Genomic DNA, 13,637 nt, shown 5'->3' with positions numbered 1-13,637 from the left:
TGCCTGGTATGCTTTCCCTTCCCACCTATGCTATTTGGCTTCCTGCTTCAAGGAGTCTTTCCCTTTCCTCCTTAACAGTGTCTTCCCTGAAACTATCCCCAGTTTATCCTGCAAGCACCTTGTTGGTTCATGGTTGATGGCTCCCTCCATTAGACTGGGAGCTCCTTGAGGGCAGAGATCACCTTGTGCCTTTCTTTCTTTATATTCTCAGTACTTGGTGCACCTGTCCTCAGCACCCGTGGCCTTTTCACCCAATGTCTATCTGCCTTGTCTATCCTCCTTGCTTGGCTGGCTCCCCTTCTCTTTTTGGTGAATTTCTCCCCAGGCCTCCATTTTTGAGGTCGTCAATTCTTCTTTTCTTTCTAGACTGCTTCTGATTTATAGCAGGCACTGCAGGGTGCTTACACTGGTGTTCTTCCTCTCTTTTCAGCATGTGTATGTGTGTGTGCTATTTTCCCTGTTAGAGTGTAAGCTTCTTGAGGAGAGGGACTATCTTTCTTGTTTCTCAAGGAAACAATTTATTGGGGTATATATCTTGTTTGTAGGTAGTTGTTTATCTGTCTCCGAGGGCTCTATTTGCCTTTTCTCTGTGTTCCCAAACAGTAGAGGACTATGCTTAATAAGTGTTGACAATAAAAGATAATAAAACATGAAAAAAAGTTTGCGGCCTTGTCTATCCCTCATTTGGTCATGATGTCTTACCCTTTTCATAGATCAAAAAGAGAATTTCTCCCTCGCTCCTCTAATTTGCTTACAAATTCCTTCAGCACTCAGTTCAAATGCTCCTTTTGCAGGAGTCCTTCCCTTTCCAGCAAACATACCTAGCCTGCTGTACAATACAATGATACCCTTGTTATTCCTCACCCAAACAACACAGTCCAATTCCAGCCTCCAAACCTTTTTTCTGGGCTCTGCTGCATACCTGGTATGCTTTCCCTTCTAAGGGAAAATTTTAAATCTAAAGTTTCTATCCATTTGGAATATATTCTGGCATATTTGGTGAGAGCTGTTGGTCTAGAGCTAATTCTACCAATTTTTCCAATAGGTTCCCCTCCCCAATAGTGAGTCCTTTCTTCACTTCTTTAGGGTATATGGAACATTATGTTACTGTGTCTGTTTGCTTCTGATTATCTTGTACCTAATCGGTTCACATTGGTCAAGTTTTCTAAATTGAAAAATAGAATAATAATTGCACCTAGTCTCATGTCAAGTGCTTAGTCCCGTTGCCTGGCACATAGTAGATGCTTGTTTCCCTTTTCCTGCCCTTTTTTTTTTTTTTTTTTAAACAGCACCAAATTGTTTTTATGATGACAGCTTTGTAATATACTTTGAGATGGAGGGCTACAATGGGCTCCATTTTTTTAAAATTTAAATTAAAAAAAAATTAAATTTTAAATTCATTTTAAATTAAAAATTTTTTAAATTAAATGTTTTATTTTTTACACCTAGAAAGCCATCCCTTGTCACAAAGGCTCAAACACAGCCGTCCCACAAAACTTGAGTGGGACAGAATCCCCACCCCCAGCCCATCACAGCTGTAAAGAGAGGGGCTCGCTTTTTGGTCTCCCTGCACTTGAAAATAGTTGCTTAGAGAGGGCGACCCAAAGGAACAATACGGGCCCTGGTAGCTGAGGGAGGAGGCGTTCTTGGGTCCGGGGCATCCTGGACGCTTCAGCTGGACCCCCGGGGTTTCCTCTCACTCTCTCCTTCCAAGCGAGGTTTTGGCCGAGTTTTGGGCTCCCTCTGCTCCCACCCCCGCCCCCATTCTTAGGAGCTGGACCTAGACCTCCCAAACTAGCCCGAGGATTTCCTGCTAGGTGGCCCGAGGGGGCGGGAAAGCTCTCCATCAGCCTCTGAACCGGAGCCTTGCTTCTCTGAACCGGAGCCAACTGGCAGCGCGGGCTTCGGACCTAGCGCGGGGGGTGGGCGTGCTCGGCCGAGTTGAAGATCGTGGGGCTCGCGGGCCCCCTTTAAGGAGCCGGAGGAAGGGAGCCGAGTGGGTGGGACAGGGCCTAGAAGGGAGGGGACTGGGCCGGGCCGGGCCGGGCCGGGGGGCGGGGGGGGGGAGGAGGAAGAGGAGGCGGCAGCGTGGAGCTGAGCCAGCCCAGTCGGGCTGGGCAGACTGCGGGCCGGGGGCCATGCGAGCTGGAGGTGAGTCTTGGGACTGGGACGGGGACGGGGACTGGGACGGGGACGGGGGACGGCAGGGGCTGAGGCGCTCCCCGTCTAATGCGGGGGAGCAGAGGACTCCCGGGGGGGTGCGGGATAACAGGGGGGCCCGGTGTCTCCAGAGGGAGTGGAGCCGGCTCGGGGAAGGGTGAGAGAAGACAGGGGGAGGTTATCCTTCCGAGGGAGAGAAGGGGTGAGTCCCTTCAGTGGAGGTGGGCCCCTCTTCTCTTCGGGGAGACGGCGCGATGGGAGGACGAGATAAGCCCGCTTCTTTGCGAGGAAACGGGCTGGGAGACAAGGTGTGCGACCCCTTCCAGTGGAGAGGAGGGAGGAGAGGACGGAGGTTGTGTGAAGAGAGCGGAGGGGCGGAGTGGGACGCCCCCTCCATTCGGGAATACTGCCGGGGAATACGGTCGGCCAGCTCCTCCTCCCGGCAAGCTCTGGGACACACCCACATCCAGCTTGCAGCTTCTCCTAACTTGGAACCTGGGGGCTCTCTCAGCCCCTGCTCCCCTTCCACCCCCCTTTCTTTGCAAAGGCCCCGGCTGGGGAAGTTTGGAGAAGGGAGAGAAATAAGGGCTGGGGTTCTGGAGAGGAGAAGACTTCCCAGTCCCAGTCCTAGAGGCCACGCCCCTGCTGGAAGTTGTCTGAGCCGCTGGCAAAGCCCTTAGGGGATGCTAAAAAGATTTATCTAGAGTGATCCGCTTGGGTGGGTGTGTCCCCCCCTCCGCTGGAGGAACCCTTAAGGATCTGCTAAATCTGGGGATCCCTTTCTCAGAATCATGTTTTAGATGCCTCAGGTAAAATACAAGGGATTTCAAAGGGGACCAATTATATTTATCGAAATAAGTTTTTTTTTTTAAACATCCCATAAATCCCCTGCGCTCCATTTAGCTCATTCAATTCACAGAGAAGGAAGCTAATAATCAGAAAAGGAGGTTGAATTAAAGACAGATCCAGAATTGGCTTTTTGGTCTCCAGTGCTCTATTGGCTAGTTTCCTGGGGTATCAGTTTTTTTTTGGGGGGGCAGATAGAGTGCAGGGCCTAGAATCAGCAAGACTTCTCTTCCTCCTGAATTTAACTTTGACCCCTTACCCTTCCTAATTGGATGATCCTGAGCAAGATCCTTCACCTCAATTTCCTCATTCTGTAACTTTAGTTGAAGAGGGAAATGGCAAATCAAATCACTCCAGTATTTTTGCTGAGAACACCTCACGTGGGATCCTGAGGAGTCAGACTCAGCTGAAAGACTCCTGAACAGAAGCCTGTCATTTGCACAGACAGCAGTCAGACTGGTTGGGATGACCTAAAAAAGAACAGTTATGAAACCAGCAGAATGAGACTTCTCCAAGCTAGACTTGAAGGACGGAAGGCCTGGGTTCAAATCACTTTTCTGACACAGATTAGTTGTGTGACCCCAAGAGCAAGCCATTTAAACGTTTGTGTCTTAGACCAGGCTCTCACCCTGTTATTCCTCCACTAGACTGGCCACCTTGTCCAATGCTTGAAAAGAGACTATTTTATGGAGAATTCAAAAATAGCAAGCAAAAGGAATACAAGGACACTCTCAAGAACTTTATTTTTTCTTTCTCTCTTTTTTAAAAATAGCTTTTAATTTACCAGATATATGCATGGGTAATTTTTTAGCATTGACAATTGCAAAATCTTTTGTTCTATTTTTTACCTCCTTCCCCCGCCCCAGATGGCAGGTTGACCAATACAAGTTACATATGTTAAACTATAAGTTAAATACAATATATGTATTTATTTTGCTGCACAAAAAGAATCGGACTTTGAAATAGTGTACAATTAGCCTGTGAAGGAAATCAGAAATGCAGGCAGACAAAAATAGAGGGATTGGGAATTCTAACTCTCAAGAACTTTAGAATTGGTTGTATGTTATAGGAGAAATTGGCCAGGATGGCTCATCTGAGAAGATGCCATGCTCTGTGAGCAAAGCAGAATTTAATTAGCTCAGAGGAAATATGAGGTGCCCAAAGTTAGACAGTCCACCCCAAATGTTGATAAGGGACTACATGTGTCCCACTTGTGGCAGAGACTTCTAAGCTTGTGTTGGTCTCTTCAGCCCGTTGGACATACTGTGACTCAACATATTGAGGTCATTTTGGTTCCCTTGGAAGGACACAACCTAACCTAATTCTTCCCATGAAATGAATAATCAGAAAAGTCAGTTGATTCCTCTGGAATATCTCTCCATCATACCCTGTCTGCTTGGTCTGGGGGAGTAGTTGAATCTAAGCTGAGATATGTCCTCTAGTTAGGTAACATCATTCCCTAGGGGAACACCTTTACCCTCATTTTCTGTCCCATACCTTTACATACCCAGAAGTCAGGTGTTGGTTGTTGACCATCACTCTTGAAGAGGACAGAACATTCTCTGCACAGGTCCCTATCAACATTTGGGGTGGACTTTCTAACTTTGCACACCTCATATTTCCTCTAAGCTAATTCAGTTCTGCTCTGCTCACAGAGCAAAGCCCATTCTCTGATGAGGGCACACCATGCTGGGCTGTCCTGTGCCAGTGTCTCCCAGGTCATACAGTACATTCTAAAGTTCTTAAGAGAGACCTTGAGAGTGTCCTGGTGTCGCTTTTTCTGACTACTTTGTGAGTGCTTGCCCTATGTGAGTTCTCCATAAAATAATCTTTGGGCAAGGGCCTTAAGTAAGTTTTGACTCCCTTCCATTCATAATGTAGGTGCTTAAAAATAAGTTAAGTGGAATCTGGAAAGGCTAGGCAGTGACACTTGGGTGGGTTAAATAATCTTTCCAGGGCAGCCATCAAAAAAGTATTAGGAAGAGGAAGTGCTCAGAGCAGAGAAGAGTGTACAATCTGGTTAGGTTTACTAGAGAAGAAGGGTGTCACCTTGGGAGCTGGAGAAGAACTATTATTGGAATGGCCAGAAACCTGAATGATTGGGTAATGGAATCAAGATAAGGCTTCTAATTCTGCCTCAGATTGTTGATAGCTACATGACCTTGGGCAAGCCATTTAATATTGCAGTACCTCAGGTTCTTGTCTGTAAAATGGGCTCCATGGTCTCCAAAATTCCCTTGAAAGGCTCAGATAGACTTGGATTCAAATTCATCTTCATATTCTAGCTATATAACCCTGGACAAGTCAATGAATATTCCTATGCCTCAGTTTCTCTTTGTGAACTATAAAAAGTATAGACAAGCCCCTTAGGAATAGGTTGGAGCCTTAAGGGCTGGGGTTGGCCTGGGTTGGCCTGGGGCAGGGCAAGGAGGGTTGTTCATGCTCCTCCCAAGTATCCAAAGCAGTGTTTAAAAATGCAGAACATTCTAGCTCTCTGTACAAAGAGACAGAAGCAGTTTGTGGTCTCCCTAAAAGACTGTCTTTTCTTTTCCCCAGGAGATTGAGAAGTAGAGAGCTCCTTGCACGTGATTTTAAAAACATTTTTTTCTGCTTTTTAGAAGAGGGGAAAAGCCTTCTTCCTGTTCTCAGAATATTCTCCTCTCCTCCTCCCCAGGCTGTTGGACCTGCCGGCTAGTTGAAGTCGAAGGTCCGGCCTCCGAAGATCGAGGCAGCTCCACAACGGGGCAGGATAACCGCTGGCATGAGGGGCAGCCGGGCCCTGAGCCACCTCCAGCTGCTGAGTTGGCTGTGCCTCCTCCTGAGAGACACATCCCCTGTGCAGGGGGCTGGCCCAGCTGCCCAGGCCACAGGAAACCCCAGCCTTCTGACTGTCCAGGAAGGCATCAATATAACAGAGGATGTGGACGTGAGTACTGGGGGAGTGAGGGCATGGACACAGGAGTACTGGAAGAATGAGGGAGGGAATTACATGCTTGGAAATGGGACTGACGCTCTCTGCAAATCAAGGACATTCCTAGGGTTGTGGTAAACCTCAAGCATTATAGGAATTGGAATTATTATTACTCCTTTAGGGTTTGGATTTACAGTAGTTGACATTTATAAAGTTCTTTAAGGTTTACAGAACATTGGATCCTCACAACAAATTTTTATGTTACTGTATGATAGAAAGTAGAGATTATTCTGATTTAACACATTTAACAGATCCTGAGTCATGGCCACCCACATAGCTAATAAGTGCCTGAGGCAGGGTACAAAGTCTGGCCCATAATCAGTCCACTAGAGAGATGGATGCAATCTTCATTCCCATTTTAGAGAGTTAGAAACTGAGGCTCCCATAGGCCAAGGGCTTGCTAGTCATATAGTTTCTAAGGCATCTAAGGTTTTCCTGACTCCAAAGTGAGCATTCTGTCCACTGTATTACTAACACAGTGGACAGAATGCTCACTTTGGTAAACTAGGTACACTAGGTAAAATTAAATGGCTTGCCCAAAGTCATGTAGCAAAAAAGGGGATTTGACTTCAAATTTAGGCATCTTTCCACAATACCACCACTCTTATCACTGTTATTTATTATTTGTTTATTTGTGTATTTTTTAAATTAAGACTTTTTATTTTCAAAGTATATGCATGGATAATTTTTCAACATTGACTCTTGCAAAACCTTGTGTTCCAATTTTCCCCTCCTTCCCCCCAGTCCTCTTAGATGGCAAGTAATCCAATATATGTTAAACATGTTAAAATATATGTTAAATCCAATATATGTATGTTATTTTTTAGTTGGAGTTATCCATCTATTTGTATATTTCCCTCTTTTCCCTCCCCAATTATAACAGTAATAATAATAAACATTTATATAGCATTTTTATATAGCCAAGAACTGGGGATATAAATGAAGCCCCCCCCACCAAAAAAAAAAAAGATCCTTACTTTTGGGGAGCTTACAATCTAATCATGGAAAGGATTGTTGCAGTTGGAGGGCTTTGAGGGAAGTTAAATTTTGAAGGAAAACAGATGTGAGAAGGGAAAGTGAGAAAGGAGCAGCCAATTCCTGTGGCATCCCAAGAGATAGAAGGGACAAAAATGGTTGAATTCTATCTCATGTAGGGGGGGTGGTCTTTGCCCTTTGTGCCCAAAAAGAACCAGTGCTTTATGGGTGAAGCCTTGACTCATGGGTAATGCATTTAAGTGAGACAGAGTTGCTCACTCTCCCTGAGTCTTTTGAAGGTCAGTGACAAGACAGAAGTCAAGATGACTGGTAATGGCCCAGAATGACCTTGGCGCCTGCTTCAGCTGCCTTCACGGTCATTGGAACTAATTGTTCTCATTTATCCATTCTGCCAGGGAAAGCCTTCACATGCTTGGGTAGGTACCCCTGTAACTCACTGAAGGGTTTGAGTCCTATTGGACTTAATTCTCCTGTCTGCTGAGATGGTTTACTGGGATGTGGCCACTGTCCATGTCCAGTTTCTTGGACCCAGAGGTGAATCAGGTAGGGGAGGGTTCAGTATACAAAGACAGGAAAGGTAAGAGGCTGGGTTATGAAGAACTTTAGATGTCAAACAGCGATTTATATTTGATGCTGGATGTAATAAGGTAGCACAATGGTTTTCTGGGTAGGACAGGTGTGATGGTCAGAAAGTCATTTTGGTAGAGGATGGATTGGAATAAGGGCAAGAGAACTGGAGGCAAGGAGACCTATCAGAAGGCTAGAAGGCTCTTGTAGTTCTCAAAGTATGGTCCAAAGAATGCTGAGAGTCTCTGAAAGGAGTCTGTAAAGTCAAAATTAGTTTATTTCTACTCCTCCCTTCCCTCTCTCCACATAGAATATCATAATCTTACTTACAGATGTTCTTTAGCTTTGTTTTTCTCTTGGATCTCTGAACTCTCCCAAAATATCTTGTGTTTTGCTGGCTAGATTTCTTTCTATTTTTTAATTAAAGCCTTTTCTTTTTTTTTTTTTTTTTTTAATTTTAATAGTTTTTATTTACCAGATATATGCATGGGTAATTTTATAACATTGACAATTGTCAAAACCTTTTGTTCTAATTTTTCCCTTCCTTCCCCCATCCCCTTCCCCCAGATGGCAGGTTGACCAATACATGTTAAATATGTTAAAGTATAAATTAAATACAATATATGTATACATGTCCAGATAATTGTTTTGCTGTACAAAAAGAATCAGACTTTGAAATAGTGTACAATTAGTCTGTGAAGGAAATCTGAAATGCAGGCAGACAAGATTAGAGGGATTAAAGCTTTTTATTTTTCAAAAAAAATGCATGGATAATTTTTAACCTTGCAAAACCTTGTATTCCAAATTTTTTCCCTCCCCCCGCAGAGAGCAAGTAATCGAGTATACGTTAAACATGTACAATTCTTCTCTACAAATTTCCACAAATTAGATTTCTCTCTCTTTTTTTTTTTTTCTGAGACCTCAAGATGGGTAGCCAAAAGAGGTAAGGAGTTTGGTAGTGAACATGTGGGTCTTCTGACCAGGTGTTCACTCGGGAACCAAAAAGTCAGGGCATTATGTGAGTAGATATAATAAAGATTACACGTGGCTGTTCTTGAGCGTGCTACCGGTTATTAAACTATAGATTCAAGAGATTGTGGCCAGAGATTTTTGAAGGCCTCAGAGGAGGCAAGCCGGGTAGAGTTGACACTGCAAAGGACAGTGGTCAAAGGTACTCTGTTGGGTCTAGGACAGACTAGTAATTGTAACTGCCAGGAGAGCACATTACAAATGGCCATCTTTTGTACCCATCTTTTTTTCAGGTCCTCCTGAATTCAAGGCTGGTGCTCTATCCACTTCTCCATCTAGCTGCCCCCTAGATTTCTCTCTTAAGGACTATGCCTTAAAACTGATTCTCACTGATTAGTCACCTATTGATCCCAGGCCAAATAACCTTATTTACAGATGTTCTTTAATCTTTTTTTTTTTTTTTTTTTTGGATCTCTGAACCCTCCCAAGGTATCTTGGGGTTTACTGGCCAGATTTCTTTCTTAATTTTTTTAAATTAAAACACATTCATGGATAATTTTCAACCTTGCAAAACCTTGTATTCCAAATTTTTCTCTCCCTTTCCCCACCCCCTCCCCTAGAGAGCAAGTAATCCAACATATGTTAAAACATGTGCAATTCTGCTCTACAAATTTCCACAAATTAGATTTCTTTCTTAAGGATATGCCTTAAAACCACTGATTCTGATTGATTGGTCAATTATAGGTCCTAGTCTAAATTGATCATTGTTTGAGTCCTGAATGTAAAGAGCAGTGGTTTATTTTGCTGAGGCAATTGGGGTTAAGTGACTTGCCCAAGGTTACCAGATTTATTTATTTAGATTTTTTTTTTTTGACTTGGTAAAAGAAGAGATTTTTTTTTTTGCTTCAGTTACTCTTTAACCTTAATCATTGAATGGGTATGACTTCAGACAAAACTGAGACTTGTCGAAGACCTCAGCTTCTCCCATTGCATCCAAGACCATCTGCATGTGTCCTGATCTCTGTCTGACCACTGTACCCTGATGGCTCTGGAGGGGCAAGTGAGGTGACCTTGACCAGCCCTCCCTCACTTAAATCCAAATCACTTTCATGGCATGTCATTGCATCATCTCCCTGACAACGAAGGACAAACAACAGGTTTTTATTTCTAATATGGTGAATATCTATACATATAACCCACATAAACAAAACCTCTTTGGAAAGGTCCTCAGTAGTATAAAGATAGAACAAAACTAGTGCTCTGGGTGACATGTATAACGGGTACCATATTGGTTGCCTTCTCAATGGATGGCGATGGGGCTGGAGGAAGGGAAAGAATTTGGAACTCAATATTTTTTTAAAGGAATTCAAAAGGGGCAGCTAAATGGATAGAGCTCCATCCTTGAATTCAGGAGGACCTGAGTTCAAATCCAATCTCAAACACTTAACACGTCCTAGCTGTGTGACCCTGGGCAAGTCACTTAACCCCAGCAAGGAATTCAAAAAATAAATATATCAAAATAATTTTTCTTAATATAAAACAATAATCTAGGTGAGAGGTCAGAGGGATCTGAATTAAGTGAGTAGAAAGTAGAAAATGATATAGACAAAGCATGTCGTAAAAATAGAAAATGATAGCATTTGGCAAGAGATTGGAGAGAGATGGGAGGAGAGAGTATGAGGAGTTAAGAAGGACCCCAATGTTGGGAGCCAGGGTGACCTGGAGGAAAGAGGTACCCATCTTAGCCATAGGATAATCAGAAAGAAGGAGCAATTGAGGGGCAAGGGAATGAGTTCATTTTGGCACAAATTAAGTATCCAGAAAGGGCAATGGACATTTGAAGGCTGACCTTGTGTTTGTCTCTAGACTGTGCCTTATCACCCATGAAACAAAGGTTCCTTCAATTCTCTGAGCCTCAGTTTCCTCATTTATGAATTAAAGGGATTAGAGGCTGGGCCGGCAAAGTCTCAAGTTTGTCCTGTCTCTAAAGCCTGTTATTTGCCTTTATAGTGTATTTATTTCCTCCTTAGGAAGAGAGACAGAAAGTGTCCCCTCTGATCCCTGGGAGGTCCAGGCAAAGTTAATAAGTTAAAAACTAACTGGTGGGGGAGCATCTGGAGGAGGCAACCAGGCCATTTATAGAGGCAGCCAATGGGTGCAGTGGCTAGACAACTGGGCCTGGACCGAGTTCAGATCTAATCTCTGACACTTAGGAACTATGGGATCCTGAGCAAATTATATCACCTTTATTTTATTCCTTGACTATTAATCTTCCAGAATTGTTGTGAGGATCCAGAGAGAATAATTGAAAGTGCTTAGCATAGTGCCTGACCCATAGTAAGCCATTATTATTATTCACATTTTTATTAATAGCACCTACTTTCCAGAAGGATGTGAGGACTAGGTGAGATAATTGTAAAATTAGTATAATTGGTAAAAATTAGTACAGTGCTTTTTTACTTTGTAAAAGTAATCCATTATTATTTTTTAATTAATAGCCCCTATCTTCCAGGAGGATGTTTTGAGGATCAGATGGAGATAATAGTTATAAATACATTTAAATTATTTTTTTTTATTATTAATTGTATCTACCTCCCAAAAGTTGTTATGAGGATCACATGAGATAATAATTGCAAAACATACTTAGTACAGTGACTGGCACATGTAAATGTAAGCTGTTATTATTATTAATTTTTTTTATTAATAGCACCTACCTCCCAAGAGGATGTTATGAAGATCAAATGGAGATAATAGTTATAAAACACTAGCAGAGTGATTGGCACATAGTGAGTGCTTTGTTAATTTAAATCATTAATTTTTTTTTTTTTTTAATTAATTGCATCTATCTTCCAGAAATTTGCAATAATAATTGCAAAACATACTTAGTACAGTGTCTGGCACATAGTAAGCATCACGTAAATGTAAGCTGTTATTATTAAATTTTTTATTAACAGCACCTACCTCCCAGGAGGATGTTATGAAGATCAGATGGAGATAGTAGTTATTAAAACACTAGCAGAGTGATTGGCACATAGTAAGTGCTTTGTTAATTTAAATCATTAATTTTTTTTTTTTTTTTTTATTAATTGCATCTATCTTCCAGAAATTTGCAATAATAATTGCAAAACATACTTAGTACAGTATCTGGCATATAGTAAGCATCATGTAAATGTAAGATGTTATTATTACTACTAAATTTTTTATTAATAGCTCCTACCTCCCAGGAGGATGTTGTGAAGGGAAGATGGAGATAAGTTATAAAGTACTTAGTGTCATGATTGGCACATAGTAGTTGCTCTGTAAAATTAAGTCATTTAAAAAAATTAATTGCATCTATCTTCCAGAAAGATGTCATATGAGATAATAATTGTAAAACACTCAGCACAGTGTCTGGCACATAGTAAGTCCTATGTAAATGTAAGCCATTATTTTTATTATTATTATTTTTCTTTAATAGCCTCTCCTTCTCAGGAGGATGTTGTGAGGATCAAGTGAGATAATAATTGTAATGTGCTTAGAATAGCGCTCAGCACATAGTAGGTGTTTTGTAAAAGTAAGCCATTATTATTTTTTTTCATTCATAGCACCTACCTCCCAGGAAGATGTTGTGAGGATCAGATTGGGTTAAGGAAAAGAGGGAAAGGGAAAGAGAGATAGGAAAGAGAAACAGGAGAGGGAGAGAGAAGAGAGGAAGAGAGGTGGTGAGGAAGAGAGAAAAGAGGAAAATGAGAGGAGAGAGAGAGAGGAAAGACAGAGATAGAGGAAAGACAAATAGAGAGGAGAGGGGGAGAGAAAAACAGACAGACACAGAAGTGGGGTGAGGAAGAGAGAGGAGGGAGAGAAAGCAATAAAGGGAAAAGGAGACAGACAGACAGTCTATACTAGGGGTTCTCAAACTACGGCCCACGAGCCAGATGCAGTGGGCTAGGACATTTATGCGGCCCACTGGTTATGGCAAATGGACTGAGGGGCAGAGACAGAGTATGAGCTTTTGTATTTACTATAGTCAGGCCCTCCAACAGTCTGAGGGACAGTGAACTGGCCTCCTATTTAAAAAGTTTGAGGACCACTGGTACCTATGATGAGCCAGGTTTTGTGCAGAGAGATGGCCTTCTTTGTTTTCCTCATCTGCAAAATGGGGTTGTAATAATGGGACCAAAATTTCAGGGTTGTTGTTAGGGTCAAATGATATAGTAGTTGTAAAATACTTTATAAACCTTAAAGTTCTATTTCGAAAATATTATGTGTTAATACATGTTATATTATAAAATGCTGGGTCTTGATTCTCTTCAACTTTTTAGTCTTAGAGGGTTGACTAGTGCATTGAGAAGTGAATTCCTCGTGGTCTGCTAGCCAAAATATGTCAGATGCAGGACTTGAATCCAGGTCTTTGGCTTTGAGACAGAATGAACAAAAGATAATTAAGGAGGGAGGACCACCAGATTTGGGGGGATCTGGAAAAGCATCCCTTAGGAAGGTAATGCTTGAGTCAGATTTTTGAGTAAGAAGAGGGAATATATTACAGATTTGGAGCACTGCCAGGACAAAGGCATGGAGGTGGGAAATGAGTCCTAATGCTTCTTCAGGAAGTAGATCATCACAGAGAGGTGGGATGGTCACCAGTCGGGTTGATTGGAAGCAGATGAATTCAGTCCAAACATACTTTATTTGTTTATTTTATTTATTTAAATAAATATTATATTTATTTATAGATATGATTTTGGGCAAATCAGCCCCTCTCCTGTCTCTGCTCTTTTATCTCTGAAATGAGGGAAATGAGGGCTTCCAATCAGATGGATCCCGAAGTCCTTCTGGCTGCAGTTCTTGATCCTAGGATCTGTCCTGGAATGTAAAGTGTAGGGTAGGGATTGTCTTATTTCTGCCTTTGAATCCCCAGGGCCAACACCCTTCCTGGAACCTCCATTCTTAGGTGGTTGATTGCTAAACACTTTGCCCTAAGTCAGTGGGAGGTGCTAGTTATTATTTTTTTAATATTGTTCAGTGTGAACCCTGGGGGCAGCCACTCCCTGGCCCACTGGTGGCTTGATTTGCAAGTCTGGTTTAAAGGAGAGCCACTTCTTATGACATAAGGCACCCAACTGTGATTAGAGGGAGAGGAGGAGGAGGA

The 13,637-nt window shown here is 42.3% G+C and overlaps 1 protein-coding gene across 3 annotated transcripts in view; it reads left to right on the top strand.

Annotated features, from left to right (window-relative positions):
• Positions 1 to 2,074: 2,074 nt before the first annotated feature.
• LOC141550593 (mitochondrial sodium/calcium exchanger protein-like) overlaps positions 2,075 to 13,637 on the top strand; it is a 33,032-nt gene continuing 21,469 nt past the window's right edge. Inside the window, exons 1-2 of one of the 3 annotated variants that reach the window (XM_074281404.1) lie at positions 2,075 to 2,151; positions 5,681 to 5,932. In XM_074281404.1, the coding sequence (XP_074137505.1) occupies positions 5,768 to 5,932 (165 nt within the window). In that variant the 5' untranslated portion in view covers positions 2,075 to 2,151; positions 5,681 to 5,767. Of the gene's footprint in view, positions 2,152 to 5,624; positions 5,933 to 13,637 lie in introns of those variants that run through there. The other 2 variants (XM_074281405.1, XM_074281406.1) reach the window with 2 other exon arrangements.

This window comes from Sminthopsis crassicaudata, chromosome 1, assembly GCF_048593235.1.
Source record: "Sminthopsis crassicaudata isolate SCR6 chromosome 1, ASM4859323v1, whole genome shotgun sequence".
Taxonomy (NCBI): Eukaryota; Metazoa; Chordata; class Mammalia; order Dasyuromorphia; family Dasyuridae; genus Sminthopsis; species Sminthopsis crassicaudata.
The sequence above is the reverse complement of the archived record's forward strand: the minus strand, read 5'-3'. Positions and strand labels throughout refer to the sequence as shown.